At 31.8% G+C, this 23936-nt stretch overlaps 1 protein-coding gene across 1 annotated transcript in view; it reads left to right on the top strand.

Annotated features, from left to right (window-relative positions):
- The window catches only part of LOC114338387 (probable DNA mismatch repair protein Msh6), a 48482-nt gene that overhangs the window by 17435 nt on the left and 7111 nt on the right, over positions 1-23936 (top strand). The window contains exons 8-13 of the mRNA XM_028288979.2: positions 4569-4726; positions 4999-5087; positions 6598-6891; positions 8936-9027; positions 22356-22482; positions 22537-22719. Coding sequence (XP_028144780.1) covers positions 4569-4726; positions 4999-5087; positions 6598-6891; positions 8936-9027; positions 22356-22482; positions 22537-22719 — 943 coding nt within the window. The remainder of the gene's footprint in view (positions 1-4568; positions 4727-4998; positions 5088-6597; positions 6892-8935; positions 9028-22355; positions 22483-22536; positions 22720-23936) is intronic.

Raw genomic sequence — 23936 nt, 5'->3', positions numbered from 1 at the left:
TTCCAGACTGAACTTCCATGTAGCCCTTCGTTCGCCTAATGCAAAGAACCGCACATTTGTCAGGTATCACACTTGACATAAAATGTGCTCTGCAGTTTATTCTTCTAGGTGACAGAATCTTCATAGGTCATCATCCGCCAATCCCATCATCTTCAACTGCCTATTCAGCTTACACTGTTTGCTTATAAGGTCTGCCGTAAATTTTAGCGAATGTTCTGTAATGAATTGTGTCGCCTGTCTTCTTCTTCTTGTAGTTCCTTCTCTTATCGGAGGTTGGCTATCATTACAGCTATCCTTACCAGAAAAGATCTACCGAGCTGCAACTACTGGGTGTTTGGTAAAGAATGGGCCATAGCTTAACCTTAGATTCCTGAGGTTAAAATAGGTCGATTTAAGCTAACTTACCTTAGTACAACAGTTGATAATAACCGAAATACAGGGTGTCAAAGTTAAACTTTTATTTTATTTATTTTTGAATATTTCCTGACAGGCATGGTACAACAACACGAAATTTGGTAAGTGGTGCTGGTACTGTACACCCTACTAAATTATGTTAAGAGGAAACAGTAGCGATCAACAGGTAGCAAAAACGCGTTCCAAGATTGCGGCTGTAATTTTGAATATTTTTTTGAGATATTTGGTACACGTATTCGTAATATAATAAAGAATGGCGGTACAGAGCCCAATTTGGAAAATGTATTAATATGTGGAAATTACTCTGTAATTAAATACAATATTAAAAAAACGAGCCTGTACCGCCATTAAGAAGAACAAAAAAATACACTTTCTTCAAATAAACTTTTTTATCCGATGCCTAGATTTTGTGTCATTTTGGAACTACTAAAATTTTTTATTTCATTAGTAGTTCCAAAATGACACAAAATCTAGGCATCGGATAAAAAAGTTTATTTGAAGAAAGTGTATTTTTTGTTCTTCTTAATGGCGGTACAGGCTCGTTTTTTCAATATTGTATTTAATTACAGAGTTATTTCCACATATTAATATATTTTTCAAATTGGGCTCTGTACCGTCATTCTTTATTATATTACGAATACGTGTGCCAAATATATCGAAAAAATATTCAAAACTACAGCCGCAATCTTGGAACGCGTTTTTGCTACCTGTTGATCGCTACTGTTTCCTCTTAAACAAACATTTCTGGCTACTACCAGAGGCGTACGACGGGGGAACGTGAATGGTTGACCTTTTCCAAATTCTACGCCACTGGCGGAATTGCTATTTTATTGGTTTATCGTAACGATAAAGCCATTAATATTCGATATATTTTAAGCTAAAAACGAAGGAGCATAATACATTAATTAAAATAAGTGTGCCTTTTCATTTTTAACTTCAAATATCTCGAAATATAATGACTTTATTTTTACGAATTAAGAGTATAATATTTTCGTAGAAAGTATCGGATAACCTAAAAATTATGCTAAAATAGCAGTTTCATCAGTGGCGTAGAATTTGGGAAGAGTCAACCATTCACTTCCCCCTGTCGTACGCCTCTGGCAGTAGCCAGAAACGAGTATTTAACATAATTTAGTAGGGTGTACAGTGCCTAGACTTTCTGCCAAGGGTGGCCTTTCTGCCATATGACACGGATATGTCAAATTATTTTAAGGTATTCTATTTTTTAAATAATTTATTCTTTATTTAATACTTTAAGAACTATGTGTGCCCGGTACTATAAAAGTATTTGACATATCCTTATACTTGGCAGAAAGTGTAGGTACTGTACACCCTACTAAATTATGTTGAATAATCGTTTCTCGCTACTACCAGAGGCGTACGATAGGGGAAAGTGAATGGTTGACCCTACGCCACTGATGAAACGTCTAGTTTAGCATAATTTTTAGATTCTCCAATACTTTCTATGCGAATAATATACTCTTCATTCGTAACGATAAAGTCATTAGTTTTCGAGATATTTGAAGTTAAAAATAAGGCACACTTATTTTGATTAATGTATTATGCTCCTTCGTTTTTAGCTTCAAATATCTCGAAAACTAATGGCATTATCGTTACGAATGAAGAGTATGATATTTACATAGAAAGTATTGGAGAATAAAAAAAATTGCACTAAAATAGAAATTCCGCCAGTGGCGCAGAATTTGGGAAGGGTCATATATTCACGTTACCCCGTCGTACGCCTCTGTTTGTTTAACATAATTTAGTAGGGTGTACAGTACCAGCACCACTTACCAAATTTCGTGTTGTTGTCCCATGCCTGTCAGGAAATATTCAAAAATAAATAAAAGTTTAACTTTGACACCCTCTATTTCGGTTATTATCAACTTTTGTACTAAGGTAAGTTAGCTTAAATCGACCTATTTTAACCTCAGGAATCTGAGGTTAAGCTATGGCCCATTATTTACCAAACACTCTGTATACCACTCTCTTAGGTTTCTCAGCCAGGAAATTATTCGTCTTCCTATAGATCTTTTACCCTTAATTTTACCTTGCATTACAAGTCATAAAATCTCATATTTCTGTCCTCTGGTAATGTGGCCTAAATATTCCAGCTTTCTTGTTTTGATGTTTTTTATGACCTCGCAATTATTTTTTAGCTTTCTTAACACTTATGTATTTGTATCTCGTTGGATCCATGGTATTTTCAAAATCCTTCTATAGCACCACGTCACAAATGCTTCCAACTTCTTAATATTATTTATTTTAGTGTCCAGCTTTCCATTCCATACAACAAAGTCGAGAACACGTAGCATCTTAAGGTGATACAGTAGCGATCAACAGGTAGCAAAAACGCGTTCCAAGATTGCGGCTGTAATTTTGAATATTTTTTCGAGATATTTGGTACACGTATTCGTAATATAATAAAGAATGGCGGTACAGAGCCCAATTTGAAAAATATATTAATATGTGGATATTACTCTGTAATTAAATAAAATATTAAAAAAACGAGCCTGTACCGCCATTAACAAAAAAAAATAAACTTTCTTCAAATAACCTTTTTTATCCGATGCCTAGATTTTGTGTCATTTTGGAACTACTAAAATTTTTTATTTCATTAGTAGTTCCAAAATGACACAAAATCTAGGCATCGGATAAAAAAGTTTATTTGAAGAAAGTGTATTTTTTTGTTCTTCTTAATGGCGGTACAGGCTCGTTTTTTTAATATTTTATTTAATTATAGAGTAATTTCCACATATTAATATATTTTTCAAATTGGGCTCTGTACCGCCATTCTTTATTATATTACGAATACGTGTGCCATATATCTCGAAAAAATATTCAAAATTACACCCGCAATCTTAGAACGCGTTTTCGCTACCTGTTGATCGCTACTGTTTCCTCTTAAGGCTCTTATCCTCAGCTCCAGAGCAAGGTCTTGATTAACAAACATTTTTTTCATTTTTATAAATGCTTGTCCTGGTTTCTCTACCTTGGTCATTCGAGTGTCTTTGTCCTGGTGAATTCCTCCACCATTCCATAGATTTGTGAGCTATCCACTTCCTTGTAGCCTTTGTTACAATAGGAAATTAAAAAATATATAAAAAATGTATAAACATTTTCAATTTCTTAGCAACACGAAAATGCAGCAACTGCATAATATTCTGGTTAAATCGGAGAGTGCAGGAAGAGTCTATACCGATTTCGGAGGTTTTTTCCTCCTCATCAGTAGTCCCATATCCTCTTCTCTCCGATTTCCCCAGGTACCATCCTTTGGGCCTTTCCGAATTGCAAAGAACGAAATACCGCGGATGAACTAGAGCCATCTACCGAAAAACAAAATAAGTTATCAATCGAAGTAGCCAATCGAAGTTATCCAACAAGAATCTTTCTTGTTGGAACTTTTACCACGCTGAGCAGATGGGACTTGAATTATTTAAAATTCCCTCATCTTAATTTCCTATGATTTATATTTGTATGATTTATAATTTTTGAAAATCTCGGGAGGTTGTAACCAAAGAAAGTATTCCACCTGTTGTCAATCTGATGGTATGGGAACAATATTTATTGTCGTTTTCTGTGCTACTTCGATTGATAACTTATTTTGTTTTTCGGTAGATGGTTCTAGTTCATCCGCGGCATTTCGTTCTTTGCAATTCGGAAAGGTTCACAGCATGGCACCTGGGGAAATCGGAGAGAAGAGGATATGGGACTACTGATGAGGAGGAAAAAACCTCCAGAAACCGGTATAGACTCTTCCTGCACTCTCCGATTTAACCAGAGTATTATGCAGCTGCTGCATTTTCGTGTTGCAAAGGAATTGAAAATGTTTATACATTTTTAATTCATTTACTCTTTTGTTGAGTAGTGAGTACTAAGGAATCTTTCTTGTTGGAACTTTTACCACGTTGAGCAGATGTGACGTGAATTATTTAAAATTCCCTCATCTTAATTTCCTCGGCATCCTGTTTGATTTATAAATTTTGAAAATCTCAGGAGGTGTAACCAAAGAAAGTATTCCACCTGTTGTCAATCTGATGGTATGGGAACGATATTTATTGTCGTTTTCTGTGCTACTTCGATTGATAACTTATTTTATTTAAAAAAATATGTTCATTGTATTTGAATTTGAATGTAGTAGTGTTTCGTTTTAGAATACACACGTATGGTAGCAAATCACTTACAACTCAGCACCCAGATGGAAAAGCAATACTATACGATAACAAGACTTATTCAAGAAATAAAATTAGAGATTTCTTGAAAACTTTAAAGGGATTTGAAAAAGCTTGTGAAATTACTCATTTGTTTAAAGGTAATTTAAAAATGGATAAAATACTTTATATTTTTTACATAAAATCATTGTACTTGAAGATGCAGCTTGAAGAAGTATTATGAATGAATTCTAATTTATCTTAGTATTACTATTTAATAATATATTCGTCTATTAAATTTTCAATTATGATTTTATTGATACACTTATCATATTATTGTGTTCGATTTTATGAAAAGCCATAAACAGCTATTAGATAGATTAGGTCATCCCATGAACTTGATATATTCCTCTTGCTAAGCATATCTTTTTAGGCTGTGAAAACCGACTTCTGAGAAAATTAACACAAGTGAAACCAACAGGAGGATTTGAAGATTTGTCTGAAACTTTAAGGTATTTTGAGGTAAGTTGAACCAAAACTGTAGTGAGTATTCTCCTTTTCATGACCATTTTTCAGTGCGTCACAAATTATAGAAAAAAAGGTAAGTCCGTGATAATACACATTTATGACATTTATTCTAACATGACATTTTAGTTAAATCTGACAGTTGTCAAATTTTATTTTCAATTTGGAATAAAAACAAATCAATTGTGTCTGTTGCATTTATAAAATGGTATTTTCTTTGATTTGTATAGTCTTATAAATTGTACAGATTATATTGATAATATTATTATTTTATTTAATAAATAATTCTTTTTTGATTATGGCGCCATCTATCGACAACTAGAATAATCACCGAACTAGAATAATTACCAAAGTAATCACCGACGTGCCTTTTTTTCTGTCACATACAATTTAATGCGTTAGAGAGAAATCGAAAAACTGTTACACACTGAAAAATGGTCATGAAAAGGACTATATTAATATTAGAATATGTCACTTACTAAAAAACACAAAGAAAGTAACCAAATTAAATATTCGTTACAAAATCCTCTTACTATCAGTAGGTTGTTGCGTATTATCTGACTCGAAGGACCAAGTAGGTAAAATCGATCAGAGAAATTACATATGGACGATCTCAAGATGATGGAAAATACAGGCCGTAGATGAAACTTAATTTAAGGTATCTTAGTTGCGTATTCAGTGCGGCTATGAAATATTAGTTGTAATGTTACTACCAAATGCTAGTTTATTTACACATTTTGAAAATGATGAATCTGCTTCAGTTTAAATCTAAGTACAATTACCGTAACGAAGATTTTGAAATCACCTGGCCAATTTATGTAAGTCTTCTTTATTTCGGAGTTCAGATGTTTCATCTACAATAGTTTAGAATCCAGGATTACTTTTAAATAGTTCACTGAAGATATCTAGAGCTTTCCCATAGAAGACAAGCTACAAGGGTTGGCTGATACAGATCAGCAAATATTCACATCAGTCTAGACTGTTTCCCTATTCGCGGTGTGCAAGTACTTGGAAGGGATACGTGAAACGATCGTGCGCGAAAAGCGGAGAAATATTGCAACTTTCTTATATAATTCATATTGTCAATTGAAATTGTCAAATTGACGTACATTTCATATCTATTGTCATTGAAGAAGAAAAATTATATGTTGCTCCACAATATTGATATGATATGCAATTATTATATAAAGGTAAATTTAGTTAATTGTATTTTGCTTGCAGTACTGCATTTTAATAACTAATTTTATTTACTACGTACAATTGTTTACGTTTTAATAACATAACCTGAATCTTATTTTTTCTTCTTATTATTTTTTTGGGTTATGGCATTGACAATTATCCAGTAACCAGGACTAATATAATTGGCCAATATAATTAAAAGTGCGAATAAAGTTGCAGAGCGTAGAAATAGGTGTCGCTTTGCCGAACTTGCATGGTCCCAATATTTTTATACAACAAATGATATGTTCATTTATAATCATTTGACAATCAGTTTTTTACCTTTTAGAATGCTTTTGACCAACAAGAAGCTGAAAAAGAAGGAAAAATCATTCCCAGAAAAGGTGTAGTAGAGGAATTCGATGATGTCGAGGATACTATTGATTCCATTAATAAGAAGCTAAACGATTATCTGAAGGAACAATCCAAATTCTTTGGTTCTTCTCTAAAATATGTAGGAACGGATAAAAAACGATTTCAGTTAGAGGTTCCTGAGAACAAGAGTCACAAAGCCACAGAAAAATATCGACTAGAAGGTAGCAAAAAGGGATCTTCAAAGAAATTTACAACCGATACGACACGGGTAAATATTTTCAATTTGTATTTTTTTCTTGTTTATTTGAGTACTCGTTTAAAAATTATTTTTCTTATAGTTCTTTGAGGTTAAACATATTATTTATTTATACATACACTCACCGGCACGAAAAATGGGCACCCTACAAAATGGGCCATTTTTGATGACTCGTATTTCCTAAACCTGTTGCCCGATTGAAGTGATTTTTTTAATATGTTATAGCCTTGTTCTTTAACAATATAGCTGTAATAATATTGTTGCTAGACAGGTAAATTTTCATTGTATACCGGGTGTACCAATCAAACTGTTTTTTTCTAAAAGTTCGGAACACCCTGTGGAATATTCTAGCAATTATAAAATTCTCAAATTAAAACCCAACTATAGCCTCAGGTTTTCTTAACATTTTGCCTTTTGATTTATTCGCTTATGTGGGATGATAAAAAAGTTAGGTACTTTAATAACTAGCCATGTTCTTCATCAATACAGGATGTTTCTAAATAAGTGCGACAAACTTTAAGGGGTAATTCTACATGAAAAAAAAATGACCGTTTGCTTTGTAAACATATGTCCGCAAATGCTGCGTTTCCGAGATACGGGTTGTTGAATTTTTTCTTACAAACTGACGATTTATTTATTGCTCTAAAACCGGTTGAGATATGCAAATGAAATTTGGTAGGTTTTAAGAGGTAGTTATTGCGCATTTTTTGGCGTACAATTAAAAATTTTATATTCACCATTGGCGTGCATACGGGTAACATGACTGGATAGTATGACAGATACATTTACAGATACATTCCGTTTGCTCAGCTTGAGAATATTTTAATAGATTTATGTCGGAAACATACAATACAAAAATTCCTATCTCGCATTACCTGTACCCCAAGAGAGGGAGAGAGACAGACATATATACAGTGATGAGTGCGCTAAGAACCGGCAAAATAACGCAAAAGATGGAAAATGTAATACGTTGTGCAATAAAAAGAGATGAAACTAGTAGAGGTGGGAAATTATTGATAGAAACCTATATATTTGCGTTACGTTACATTACCACTATCGATAGTTTTCCACCTTTAGACTTATCGGAGGAGTACGGCAACTAACACTTACAGAACCTGTTACAGGAAAATTTTATAAAATTCTATAAATTAAAAAAAAAGAGATAATGACAGACAGGTAGATAGGAGACACAAAGAGAAAGAGAGAGGTAGTTAGATAGTAGAGAACTTTTCAAAAAGCAATCAAAACAGTCATAATAGCCGTAAAGTATTAAACTTTTGAACATAAGGTATTTACTTTTGTATATAATCAGTTACAGTATTTGCTATTTTGTAACAATTAGATACCTCTTCAGCACCTCTAGAAAGTGTGAATGAATTGATCACGCATTCCTTGTATTGACAAGCTATATTTCTTTTAAGAGGAAACAGTAGCGATCAATAGGTAGCAACAAACGCGTTCCAAGATTGCGGCTCTAATTTTGAATATTTTGTCGAGATATTTGGCACACATATTCGTAATATAATAAAGAATGGCGGTACAGAGCCCAATTTCAGAAATATGTTAGTATGTGGAAATTACTCTACAACTAAAAAAAATATTGAAAAAAGGAGCCTGTACCGCCATTAAAAAGACAAAAAAATACACTTTCTTCAGATAAACTTTTCTATCCCATGCCTAGATATTGTGTAATCTTGGAACTACTAAAAATCGATTTTTTTATAACAAGAAATCGAACGTCACTGACTTGGCAACATTTCGCGCCTATGTGTATAAAAATTATTGTTTTTGATAGTATAAACGTCACTGTCAGTGTCGAATTACCGACGCACTGTTGCCTCACTTTTGAAAGTTCGCAGAACTTTCGCATTATTGGACCGCGTTTGTTGCCACCTGTTGATCGCTACTAACTGTATCAACTTAAGTGAATATTCTATAGTTATAAGTCTAATGAAACTTCAAGCGATACTCAAATTTGTACTTATTATGGCCAAAACCCGTAAAAAGATCTCTTTAATATTTTTTACATTGAATTCTACTATAATTTTATTTTTAGGCGTTGTTAGCCGAAATGATAGAAGCAGAAGGAATTAGGGCCAAAGTCATCCTGGATATAAGTAGAAAAATTTTCGAGAAATTTAGTAGCAAGTAAGATTTCATCTTTTTTCTTTAACGTATCAAAAAGATTTCCATATGTTTATACATAAAGCGACTTAAAAATAATCGGCCAAATCGATATTCTACATACTTGAAGCAAGAAATATTACTTAACAGTAATGGTTTGAATATCGCTCATTTTTGAGCTGTAAGGTGTTTGAAAACCAATTTAATAATTATTGTTATGCTCTGTATTTTCTCTCTGTTATGAGATTGATCAGCATATTCTTATTTAGATTAATTAATTAATTATTTTATTTATTACTTATGGAAACAAAACAAAAATTAAATAAAACTCCAATAAAATTTATTTTCAGGGCTAAATTATATTAATGTATTACCTTTAGTTTGTGGCTTCTAGTATCTCTAGTTGTTGACTTCATACAGGACAGAACAGGGAAAATAAATATACTCAATGTCATATAAATTCTATAAATATTATTTATTTATCCATTATACGATAAATATAAGATTTAAATGTATGCTAAAACTCAATTTTGTTGCAACTATTTCTTATGTAATAAATTAATCTTTAATTCTGCTATCTCCTTTTTTTTTAACAAAATTTTCATTTAAATAATTCGTTAGACTGTTCTTACTATTATACAAAAAAATTTACGTTTCACCTTTCGAATAGATTACTTATTTCTTCTTTGAATTTATGAATGACTAAATGATGCTGTAGAACTGTTCAATAAAAAATTAAACAAATATGGTATGTGATATAAAACAACTCTCTCCTTTTCACAAATAATCTGACTAACTTTTTTTTTCTTCTTTACTTCTTCTCTTGGATTGTGTAGTCCTCGTTTCTCCCATACGTGCTCCTCGGATGCTGCGACGATCCTTCTCGTCCAAACTACTTCACAAACGAACAACAGCACTCGCTCGAAATCTCTCCTCAGTTTTCTCTGCTCGATATCGTATGCAAATTGATACCAACTGGCTACTCGTTCCAGACAGAAACAGGAATCTCTTCGGACACAAGGAGATTTAACTTCTCAACTCGATCAACGATTTCGTTTCAACACGATTCTGCTTACACGGCCGCCAGCATCACCACTTTACACAGACTTCTTACTTTTCAAAAACTGGACTGCTCTCTCCAGATTTTCATTACACAGTGAAACTTTTTTCCTCCTCAAAGTCAGACTCAAACACTCTATTCTCCCTCCATCCGTCTCTCTCGCCAATCACAAAACATCCTCTCTACACATTACATCCCTACTTTCATTTCTTAAGAACAAATTATTTTTGTATACAACTTTTCCGTTTTGTCAAATTCCAGGAGATACCAAAATTACTTTTGTGTTTCTACATGCTATAAAAACCCGATATTATAAAACTCAACAATTGTGTTTACCGTCTTTCCTTCTAAGAAGCATTTATAAATGCCCTATTGTTCACTTCAAAGCGAATACATGTACTTTCTAATCCGACCGTATTAAGGTTGATATGAACCCTTAATTAATTTGTTTCTGATCCTAGAGATGGCTGTACTGTAGCATGTTACTGTGGTAACATTTTCAACTTAATTGTAGATTTCTACATGATGACTCTGTAATAATGTAGAAACCTGAACACTATTCTGTCCTTACACCCATTGGCTCAATTGGACCTGTTGCCAAATTGTTTAAGACAGTAATTTTATCAAGGCCTAATACTAATAACAAAATGTAATGTTGGCAAGAAACATTTAGTCCATGACGTGATGCCGCTCCCGTCTAAAAAAATTATGGTTCGGTTTCTCTGCGGATTCCTATTCAGAAATGTTCTCTTTGAGGAAATATGAAGTGCGCAGGGCGAAATTTTTGGCCAGAAATTGTTTAAAAATTTTTTTTTAAGAAATTCAAAAGATCACCCTTTTTGCTCCGGAACATATTTTTTTAGGTTTTTTGGGCCATTCTAACAAGAAAGGTATGTTGCCATTTTTCTCAAAAGTTGATAGATTTCGAGTTAAGGGCGATTTAAAATCTGAAAAATGCGATAATACGCATTTTCGAAGTTTAAAAACTTAGATTTATGTATATTAATATATCTGAAATAGCCAAGTGCTTGTATTAAAGTTTAAACATTTTTTTTTCAAAATTATGAAGAGTAGTCGGTTCTGTCTTAAATTTAGACCGTTCTTTTTAAAATGTATCAAAGAATATATAGTGAGTAGAAGTTTACGGCCCTGTAACGTTTTAGCATAGGATTTTGCGTTCCAACTGAGTAGGTGCTATGGAGGTGCATAGATCTGACAACGTCCGTAGTCACCGTCATCTCACCACCGCCCGCTCTGCGGCCGTAACATCCCTCGTCAACAAGCCTCCTTATAAACGTGACCATCTGTTTCATATAAAAGCTTTCTCTATGAGCTATATTATATTCGTTCAATTCGTTGATGTTATTATGCGTCCATCCAATTTTAATGCCGATGCGGCAGGTTCTATTTCAACAATCTTCTATTTTGCACGGGAAAATATTTTTTCAGGTTTTTAGGGTAATACTAAATAAAAAAGTTTGTTTTCATTTTTCTGACAAGTTCACAGTTTTTGAGTTATAAGCGATTTAAAATCTGAAAAATGCGAACATACGCATATTCGAGTTAGAGGCTTGAAAACTGATAATTATTATTATTTTTGTAGTTGACAAGTGCCTAAAATCTAAGCTTAAACATTTAATTTTAAGATTTTGCTGGGTAACCGGGGCTTATTTCAAAAATAAATCGTTTTTTACTTGTTAATTATGCGCGTTAAAAATAAAATTTAATAGTTATTTATGATATAAGTGTTAAAAGTTTAAAAGTACACGTTTAAGGCAGGTATGTGAAAGTTTGCAGAATCAGCGAGGCGAATTCTGCAATTCACATTAAAGTGCCTTAAAAATGTACTTTTTAACACGTATATCATACAATATTTTTTCTACAAACGTCTTATATATCAACAATTATAATTTATTCATTCTCATTTACAGGACAATGACAATACCTACAAAAACTTTTACTTGAACTTGACTGACATTCCATTTTTATATTTTTAAAATATAGAATAACATCTACTTTTATTGTTGTAAGTATATTCTAACAAATTTTAATAGTTTTTTCTACAAACGTGTTAAAAATGCAATAATACAGTTTAATTTAAATTTTACAAAACGTTTTAAACTACCTTTTTCAAATTGAGCAAGTTGTACTATTAATATTAATGTTAATAAATGAAATATGAAATATAAATATTTTTACGTTTCACAATTTGACAATTCACTTTTAACTGCAGTGCCTTAAAAATTTTAAAGCACTAGTGCCTTAAAGTAGCATTCTTAACGCTCGTATGGAGTGCTAAAAATTGCATTTTTAACACGGTTGTAGAAAAAAGTTATTTAAACAATTTCTGCCCAAAAATGCCGTCCGGCACCCTTCTCATAAAGTTTAAAGGAGACATTTTTGAGCAGGAATTCCAGAGAAACTGAATGGGAAGCATTTTTCATGCGGGAGCTACCACACAACCGGGACTACTTCTCTTTAAATTTTGTATATTATTATTACCATAGTTTTTTAAACAATTTATTTATTTATTTAATTATTTACAATGTACCAATTACATACGCCAATCATATCGCACGACAAAACTGTGGAAAACCAACAACCAACCTACAGTTTACAGGACTTAAGCAGTCACCATATGTAAATGAGGGAAACTCCTGGAGTTGGCCGAAGAAATCAATATTCACCTTATTCATGGTCTAAAAGATAAAACTACTTTCTTTTATAGGAGATGGCGCAAAGGCGCAACCTCGATCTATGCTGGGTTTCGAGTAACTCACAGTTGCAACTACTCCCAAGCTTCCGAACCGTACTCCATAGTTTCCCCCCCTCAGCCAACATCGACCAGTCATAATCGAAATAGATTCAGAAATATTCAGATTGAGTTACACTAAATACCAATTACCAATCTTGTGAATTTGTTTAGAAACATTGTTTAGACAATTTCTGCCCAAAAATTTCGCCGGCACCCTTCTGATTTATTTAAAGGGGACATTTTTGAATAGGAATCCGCAAAGAAACCAAATCAGAATTTTTTTCAGACGAGAGCGGCCTCACATCATAGACTAATTGCATATTATGTTTCTCGGTAACTAAATATTCCAGTTGTTAGTCATCTCTTATCTCACACTGAAAAATGGTAATAAAATTTTATGACCGCTTGCAATCTTGTAAAAATGTATTAGCACAAATTTTGTTTATACATAAACTTTTTAACACGTTGACGGACAGTGCGTCAAATGTATAAGCAAGTGTTGTGACACTATATGAATTTTGCAAAGTAGAATATACACTGGCGCGCAAAAAATTTAGGTCACTAGATGAATTATTTGATGCCTCGGATTTCCTAAACCTGTTGTCCGATTTGAATGATTTTTTTAGTATGTTATAGCTTTATTATTTAAGAATCTTAATGTGTTAATATTGTTTGCTAGACAGGTAAATGTCATTTCATACCGGGTGTAACAATCATACTGTGTTTTTCCTTAAAGTTCGGAACACGCTGTGGAATATTATAGCATAGATAAAATGAGGCGCTCAGAGCAACAGTGGCCTAACAAACATCCCACAATTTTACCAAAACGATATTATTACATTAAAGTTATTCTTTATTTAAGTGTTTTCAGATGCAGACTAGTTCAAGCAATGGTTGCTTCAGCCACCCTGCATCTGAAAACACTGAAGTAATGCATAACTTTAATGTATTAAAAGCATTTTGGTAAAATTGTGGGATGTGGGTTAGGCCACTGTTGCTCTGGACGCCTCAAATATTGAAATTAGAACTCAATTGTAGCCTTAGGCTTTCTTAACACTTTCTTTTTTTATTCATTTGCTTATGTTGGATAATAAAAAAGTTAGGTACTTTAACAACTAGCCATGTTCTTCATCAATACAGGGTGTTTCTAAATAAGGGCGACAAACTTTAAGTGGTAATTCTACATGAAAAAATAATGACCGTTTGCTTTATAAACATTGTCCACAAATGCTTAATTTCCGTGATACGGGATGTTGAATTTTTTCTTACCAACTGACGGTTTATTTGTTGCTCTAAAACCGATTGAGATATGCAACTGAAATTTGGTAGGTTTTAAGAGGTAGTTATTGCGCATTGTTTGGCATACAATTAAGAATTTTATATTCGCCATTGGCGTGCATACGGGATGTATCTAAAATATTTATACCCGTATGCACGCCAATGGTGAATATAAAATTCTTAATGGTATGTCAAACAATGCGCAATAACTACCTCTTAAAACATACCAAATTTCAGTTGCATATCTCAATCGGTTTTAGAGCAAGAAATAAACCGTCAGTTGGTAAGAAAAAATTCAACATCCCGTATCACGGAAATTAAGCATTTGTGGACATATGTTTATAAAGCAAATTGTCATTATTTCTCATGTAGAATTACCCCTTAAAGTTTGTCGCCCTTATTTAGAAACACCCTGTATTGATGAAGAACATGGCTAGTTATTAAAGTACCTAACTTTTTTTATTATCCAACATAAGCAAATGAATCAGAAAAGAAAATGTTAAGAAAGCCTAAGGCTACAATTGAGTTCTAATCTCAATATTTTATCTATACTATAATATTCCACAGAGTGTTCCGAACTTTAAGGAAAAACACAGTATGATTGTTACACCCGGTATAAAATGACATTTACCTGTCTAGCAACAATATTAACACATTAAGATTCTTAAATAATAAAGCTATAACATACTAAAAAAATCATTCAAATCGGACAACAGGTTTAGGAAATCCAATGCATCAAATAATTCATCTAGTGACCTAAATTTTTTGTCCGCCAGTGTAATAGCCAAATTGCTAAATTTGTTTTATGGAAACAATATGTTTTTGTAAACATGTGGACGACGACCATGGATGTCGTATTATATTTCATATGCATCTGTAGATGTAATGTGACAAAAAATCTACAAAAATCTACCGATTTTTTGTCATAACTCGTTATTTTAAAAATGTCGTCTATAGACGTTCTGTTCATCAACGTGTTAAGAACTAAAAATATCTGAGAGAATAAAGTCAATGTATGATAGAAAAAGAATAGAAGAAAAGAATAGGATTTTGATTTTAAATTCGGCAAAATATGTTTAAGCAAGGCGAAAACATCGTGTTTCTTGAGAAAAATATTCCCATGAGATCTTTTTGCGTAATCAGTTTCATGAGATACCGCAGAATAAGGTCCAAAAAGGTTATAATAAAGATATTAAAAATGATTGTTAACAGAAAAAAATACTCAAAACTATTTCACTAACACCAAAACTAGTTCTTCTCTGTCTTGCTCGTCGATTTATTGCATTTCGATTTAATGTCCATGATTCAGCTCCTTAGTATTAAAGCACACTGTGTATGGTTTGTTCAACAGTAAATGGTTTGAGTTCAATTAGTGCGGTCGTAAATATTATTAAATTTATCTGACCTGGCCCATTGTTAAGACCCACCCGGAGCGATACGCCACCGAGGTAGACAGAGTTGGTCTTTTGCAATTAACACTGACTAGACGGTACTCCCATAATAAAGCCTAAAATAAATTTTACCTGAAACCGGGCCTTTTATACTATTATCGGTTAATCCGGTCTGTTTATAGTATGGTAACTAATTAAACTTAACCATTTACTGTTTAACATACCATATACATAACATATTATAATTAGCCTTATTCTGAGGGCCAATATCAGATCTTTGCTGCATAAAATCTTTTTCATTTTCACGAAGTTGGCACGTGCTTTTTCAATTCTCTCTCTTATTTCTGGAGTATAATCGTTATTTTCTGTGATTATCGTTCCCAGTAAATATATTTTTTACTCTCTCAGACTGCTGGCCGCCTACCGTTAATATTTCATTTGTATTGTTGTTTTTGCTGTACAATGGGGCATTCGATTCCATAGAACTCTGGACCGTATTAAACGGAATGAATAACGCAAGGAAGTCATCTAAGATTTGCCGATGACATAGTGCTCATAAGCAACAATACAGAAGAACCAATCTACATACTAAAGATGCTTAAACATGAATCTGAGGAAGGCGGTTTAAAAATGAATTTAAATAAAACAAAAGTGATGACAAATCAAAATATCAGAATCGACTTAGTTGGAAGTGAGATCGAAAGTGTCGAAGAGTCACATGATCAAACTAGACAAACAAAATCAAACGGACGAGATAGCTATAAGAATCTGAATTACTTGGGCAGCAGTTGCAAGACTCAGTGATGTGTTGAAAAACAAAAAGATACCAATAAATCTAGAAAAAAGGGTACTCAACAGTTGTATTCTACCAGATAAGACTTATGGAGTGGAGACCGTGACACTTACAGGGTTATCAGCCAATATATTAAGAACAACACAGAGGGCCATCGAACGAGCTATCTTAAGAGTATCTCTGAGAGAACATATTCGAAATGGGACGTACGAAACAGGACGAAGGTGGAATATGTTATTGGAAGAATTACGCAAATGAAATGGAGCTGGATAGGACAGTACACGTGCCACGGCAAAACAACGAAAGGTGGACGAGAAACATTTTACATTGGAGACCACGCGAGCATAGTCGTAGCAGAGGAAGACCACAAAGACGATGGCTAGATGACTTCAAAGCAAAAGTGGGGAGAAACTGGTACCAAATAGCACAAAACAGAGAAGAGTGGAGAACTCATGGGAGGCCTTTGTATAGGAGTGGATGCAACCAGGCTAAAGAAGAAGTTATTGTTTTCTTTAGGGACATTCACTTAACAAGCTACATGTTTTTATGGATTCGGCTGCCTCTAGAGATGTATATTCTCGGGATGAATACAGTCACTTAACTTCCACAATATTATTGTCACTTACTGACCCGTCCGGACAAGGTCGTAAAAACCCATAACCTTTTTCAAACACAGAAACAATCCACACTGCTTTACTATATTTTTTATTTTGATAGCAATTTCTGGCTGTTCTTCGTTTCTTATCAGATAAAACAATTGTTCCAGATATCGTTATCGCGTTTCCTCTTTTTACTTCTTTGTCGATGATTATTCTGCCGCGCCGTTTTCATTTTCTAATATTCCATAATCTTTCTATTCCTGCTCTTAAAGAAACTGTTTATTAGATTTTTTTCTTTCTCATTTAATTTATACCGATCCAGATTAGCTCCATATAACAGTTTTAAGTTCTACTTCTATCAGACTAATCAATACGTTTATTTAACATACATATTATTAAGTGACAACACATTTTTCTTTTGTCTTATTTATTTCTGTTGTTTTCGTACAGAGAAGAAATCAATATAGATGTAAGATTTTTAAAATTGATTGTTACCTATTATTCCTTGTATATTGATCCTTTTTTATTTTTAATATGAAGGTGAAAATATTTTTAACCTCTCCTCAATTAATTTTAGAAGTGGTTATTTACTGCTCTTACTCCATATCTATTTACATATCGTCCAATTGTTTTCCCTTAAATTTAGCTCACCACAAATGCAAAAAGTAATGGACAATGAAAATTTTAAAGATAAAGTAATAATTTCAATTAAAATCTTTAATAAACATAAAAGTGCGACAAAAGAGAAATACCATGGATGGTATTATTAGAAACACTATTTGACAAATGAAGACTATGCTCCAATTTCAATTCAAAATATAGTCAAATACAAAGCTTCAGAGATACATGAAAAAATGCAAATAAAAAAAGACAACTTTATGGTACTTAAAAACATTAAAATGCCAATTGCCAACTAGGGTTTATATATCAAAATCTAATACGGCCAAGGGGACTGAAAATATTTCAACAAAAGTAGTTAAATTAATTTCAGAAGGTCACGTTGATGCGTTATAAATAGACGTTATAGTAGTAGGCTTATATTACCTACTAACATTAAAACATTTTGTTGTACAAAGTAATTGATATGGCAACGCTGTTAGGATAAAGTTCTGTGTGACGCGATTGAAGCAGAAGGCACTGCTATCTATCGAACATAAATATTACCGATGGTGTAGATGGCGCAATGTCATGGCGGCACAAATTCTTAGCGGCAATTCAAGATATAATTCTTGTTTAACGAGATTTTTCATATGTTTAGGAAAAAATATTCAACATTTTATTGGAAATATTTTCCATTGTTACAGTTTTATATATGTTGTTATTGAAATTTTATCCAATTTCTTACCGGTAGCTTTATTATAAGCCGAAACATATTATTTTTTCCTACTGTGGCAAAACTGTACATTCAAAAATTTTAAAAAAATTCATAAGTATTTCCTAGGATTATATCTTTATGCTGTAAGAAAATTAACAAAATTGTATGTTTAGTTTTCCCGCTTTATACTTGAAAAAAATGAGTTTTTTTGAGTTTTTTCGAAAACGAAAACATGAAGTTTGCTCAAAATTTGTCAAAATACTTCTAGTGATCACATATACCTTCTCAATTTTTTTCAAATTTTTTGAATGTGTAGTTTATTTTTGGGGGGGTTCAGATCAACCTTAATTGTACAGGGTGTCTGCGTAACTTGGAACCATATGGGAAACTTTTTTAATATCAATTTTACGAAAAAAAGTCATTCTTTTTAAAGTGCTCTGCATAGTCTAAAACCTAAGATGAAATCATCAGATATCAAATTTTGTCAACAGTATACGAGGTATGTCAAAAAATATGAATGTCGCTCAAGAGCAAACTACCTTTATATTTCAAAATATCAAAAAATTTTATTATGAAAAGTTATTTGTAATTAAAAACTATATTCAAATATGCAATAACAGCCTTCTATTTGAAAAAAAAAATTTCTGAAATTTTCCCAAATTACCGATTCCGAACATCACTTTTATTTATTAGACATGTAATAACTCTTTTATTAATAATTTTAGGAAAAAAGTTATTCTTCATAAAAATCTGTGCATGGTCTAAACCTCAAGATGCAACCATCAGTTATCCAAGTTTGTTAATTTTATACGAGGTGTGTCAAATAATATGAATTTAGAAAGAACTCCTAAATTCTTTCTAAATTCATATAATTTGACACACCTCGTATAAAATTAACAAACTTGGATAACTGATGGTTGCATCTTGAGGTTTAGACCATGCACAGATTTTTATGAAAAATAACTTTTTTTCCTAAAATTATTAATAAAAGAGTTATTACATGTCTAATAAATTAAAATGATGTTCGGAATCGGTAATTTAGGAAAATTTCAGAATTTTTTTTTTTAAGTAGAAGGCTGTTATTGCATATTTGAATATGGTTTTTAATTACAAATAACTTTCCATTATGAAATTTTTTAATATTTTGAAATATAAAGGTAGTTTGCTCTTGAGCGAAATTTATATTTTTGACATACCTCGTATACTGTTGACAAAATTTGATATCTGATGATTGCATCTTAGGTTTTAGACTATGCAGATCACTTTATAAAGAATGACTTTTTTTCGTAAAATTGATATTAAAAAAATTTCCCATATGGTTCCAAGTTACGCAGACACCCTGTATAAGTCCGTTCATAGAATCATTAATACTGAACGATTTTCACTTTCCACGAAACACTGCTTATGACTAACTAATACTATTTACAATTTTTGGCCATATACAGGGCGATGAAATTTATAATCTCGTGGTATTTGACATAAATTAATTTTCTAAGGAGTGTTTATTTTCGCTACTGTTGTTTTGTAATGATACATTGTTTTCGGGGAATTGGCGAAGCACAAAACCTCAAACACTTCTAGAAGACTTGTTCTTCTTATATAGGCCCGCTGAGATGGCGTTTGATTATAAGTATTGACGAAATGTTTTGTGAGTGATATTAGTGTGAATTGTAAGCGATAATTATTAATGTAATCAGAATTTGTGGTCAATGGTTGTGAGACCTGGATAATGACAAAAAAACAAGAATGTGTGTGTACTTTGTACGCACGTAAGAAGTTATACTTCTACTACATATTATGTGATTTTTAAGACAGTGCCAAAAATTTAAAAAAATAAAAGAATAAAACGCACACAAACACATTGAAGAATGCCACAAAGAAAAAATGATTTCTGAACGATAATAATTGTTGGCAAAAATTTTAAATACGCATTTTCTGAAAAAAAAATTATATAACAAATATACTTACAATCATAACATGTATAAAAAATAAAAAAATAAAACTTGCATTGGGAATTGAACCCGTGAATTTCGTGGCGCTTTGATTCGTAATCGAAGCGTAGACTCACTCGTCCAATCCCACATTATTTATCATGTCGAAAAATACGGTAACTGAACGTTTTACTGTTTGACAGTTGTTTTGAAAATTAAATTATGTAGTTTAAATTTTGTGGAAGAAAATATAAAAATATAACAAAACAGTAAGAAAACAATATATTAGATGAAGATTGGTAGAACTTTTGTTGGTAATCAAATTAAGTATGTAAATCAAAGCATTACATACCTACTAGATAAATAAATCTACGCCAAAAAATCATAATTTAAAAATAAAAATCGAACCTAATTTGGGATTTCTCTAAAATCCGCATTCTTGAGAAAATAAATGTATGTATTGCAACCTAATCCAAATGTATAATTACAATATGATTATAATAAAAACTACTTACCAAATTAGAATGAGTTTTCCTTGTCCAAAATAGTCCAAAAGTCCAAAAATATAGGTATATGAAAACTATTTAAAAAGGCAGTATAACTATTAACTAACTTTTGTTTGTTGTTTCTTTTCACACAAATTTTAAAACGCAACAACCATAAATAATCTAACTACAGCTGTGCTACAGCCGCCATATTGAATAATTTTTGACATGTCATTTGACCATCCAATCAGAACAAAGTTATAATGCGCATGCGCCCGGTCGCTAGGTTTTACCATATAAAAATTCACCCTCTATCGCCGGTAAAGAAGTATAACTTCAAAAAAGAAGCGCAGCTCAAGACCTTGGAGGAAAAGATGCTGTCAATACCAATCAGTTACCAATAAGAGGATGTATAACACTTTTACCGCTCTGGAAACTACAACGCCAATTGTTGCACGTGGTTCGACTACATGGCTATGAACAAGTGAGTTTTTGTAAAGAAAATGATGCCGACTTTACATAGTAACAAGGCATTTTTCAACATACTCATACTACACTAATCACAAAATGATTAGGCACAAAAAATTTAAGCTGTGATACAGATGCAAAGCCTTACGATCTATACTACAATATGTAATCATTTGTTTTCTGTTACAAGTCTTATGTAAAATTTGTCTGTCAAACTTTTTCATTCCAGGTATTGACTATGTTCATTATTATTTTGAAAAAAATTCTAGAAAGTAAATAAAAAAGAATGTGTGTGTACTTTGTACGCACGTAAGAAGTTATACTTCTATTATATGATTTAAACGAAATTAATATACTTTTTATTTATATTTTGTTTAAATATTAAACTAAATTATACTTACTACTTCTCAAACATTTTTATTAGAACAGTGCCAAAAATTAAAATAATAAAAGAATAAAACACACACAAACACATTAAACAAGCCACAAATGATGTCTGAACATTAATTGACGAAATTTTTTTTAACTAAATACGTATTTTCTGAAAATACAATTATATAATAAATATACTTACAATCATAAAATGTATTAAAAAAAACAAAAAAGAAAGTTTCTATTGGGACTCGAACCAGCGCTGATAGAGCGGTTGGTATTGGAATTCATTCGCCTTCTCCGCTTAGCCACAGACACTATGTGTCATTATTTACGAAGATCGACTAACTAAACGGATTAAACTTGTGATATTTTGATATTTTGAAAATTGATCAAATTATTTTAATTTTGAATTGAAATGATTTAGAATTGAAAAAATACAACAAAACATAGAGTAAAAAACAATATATTAGGTGAATATTGATAGAAATTTTGATGGTAATCAAATTATATAAATAAAAGTATTACATACTATGTATTTTGGCAGATCAAATAGGTAGGTGTATACCCATGATACATTAACAATTATTACGTACCTGTTGCTTTTAAAAACTATTTAAAAGTCACTACAATATTATAAACTTTTTTGTTTCTGTCCTCACAACAATAAAACTAATATATTATACATTTGTTTACCTTTACCTTTACCTCCAAACCACAGCTGCCATATCGGATAATTTTTGACATGTCATTTGAACATCAAATCAGAATAAAGTTATAATGCGCATGCGCCGGGCTGATAGGTTTTAACATATAAAAAAATCACCCTCTATCGCCGGTAAAGAAGTATAACTTCAAAAAATTTATTTTGTAAATATAATTCTGAACTAATTATATATTTTTAGACAAGACCAGTTCGATAGAGTGATCCAATGTTTGACAGTTCTCGATGTAATTTGCTCTTTAGCTGAATACGCAAAAAACTATTCCTACGAAATATGCCTACCGGATGTACTACCATTTAGTGACGAGGTAAATGATTTTATATTGTTATTTAGTACCAATTTTACATATGGGTATTTGTAGCCTAAACTAATAATTCAAGATGGACGTCATCCATGTGCTCAAAACCTGGACAGTTTTGTTCCAAACGATACTAAGATGGGTGTCGAAGGATTTCCTTCCTTGATTGTCATAACTGGACCAAATATGGGTGGTAAATCAACGCTTATGCGACAGATTGCTGTAATCTGCGTTATGGCCCAGATGGTAAGATTGTTTTAACTTACAATTTTAAGACCATAGGCGCAAATATTTTCTTTACACGGCAAATTACATGTAGTATAAGTTCAACTGGTATGGAGATGTAAACATTAGTTGACAATGACATTGTCATCATTAACATAGAGATGGCATTTCGTTCAGTTTTTGGATGTTCTTGGATAACTGTTACGTGTATAATCGCTTAAATTATTAATTCACTGAATTAATAGGACCATTTTTTTCACTAACTATGTATTCAGTGATTACAGTAATTTATATACTATACAATAAAAACTAATAATCGAGAAAAGAGAAAAAGTGATAGTGATTTTTATAATATATTCTTACTATGGAACGCTTAGATAAATTTTGAACATTTTTAACAACAAAATACTTTTTTTATATTCTTTGACTTGGACTATAGTCATTCAGCCAGTCTCAATCAAAAGTAAATTTAGTAAAAAATTGCCAATTAGTGAAACGTGGTTATTATAATATTACAATTTGTTACTTCTTATTCGACCTACTCATTACAGCTAATGTACATACTATGTTAATAAATAATACTACACCTATATTATACTTAATGGTTATCATGTTATCAAGAACACTTAGGGCCGGTTGTTCTAACGCTAATCAAAAATGATCATTATCAAATACATATTTAATTACTGTCACCAACTGTCAATGTCAACTTGATTGGGTTGCTGAAAACATAATTGATTACAATTATGAGATTAGTTAATTAATTAACATAATTGATTAACTAATTTCATAATTGTAATCAATTATGTTTTCAGCAACCCAATCAAAGTTGACATTGACAGTTGGTGACAGTAATTAAATATTTGATAATGATCATTTTTGATTAGCGTTCGAACAACCGGCCCATAGTGTATACATTTTACAAATAAAAATATTAATGTTAATATTTAAAATAAATCATTTAATGCTTTCTTTTTTGTATCTCTTTTGTTTTGTTTTGTTTTGTCACTACGATAAGATGTCAACCCGGTTCAACAACTTGGAGGTTTAAATCCTCTTAGTGACTTTTTTCTTTAATTTTTTTTTGTATTTTTTAGATAATAGATTTTTTTAATGTAATCATTTTTAAAAATTTTTTTGTTTCATTCTTTTATTATTATTTTTAAATACTTGGATCACAGAATATACCCTGGTGTATTCTGTGCTTGGATACGGATATGGTGTTCATTTTTTTCGAA

The sequence above is a fragment of the Diabrotica virgifera genome, chromosome 3 (assembly GCF_917563875.1).
Source record: "Diabrotica virgifera virgifera chromosome 3, PGI_DIABVI_V3a".
Taxonomy (NCBI): domain Eukaryota; kingdom Metazoa; phylum Arthropoda; class Insecta; order Coleoptera; family Chrysomelidae; genus Diabrotica; species Diabrotica virgifera.
Note: the sequence above shows the minus strand (reverse complement) of the source record. Positions and strands in the feature narration are given on the sequence as shown.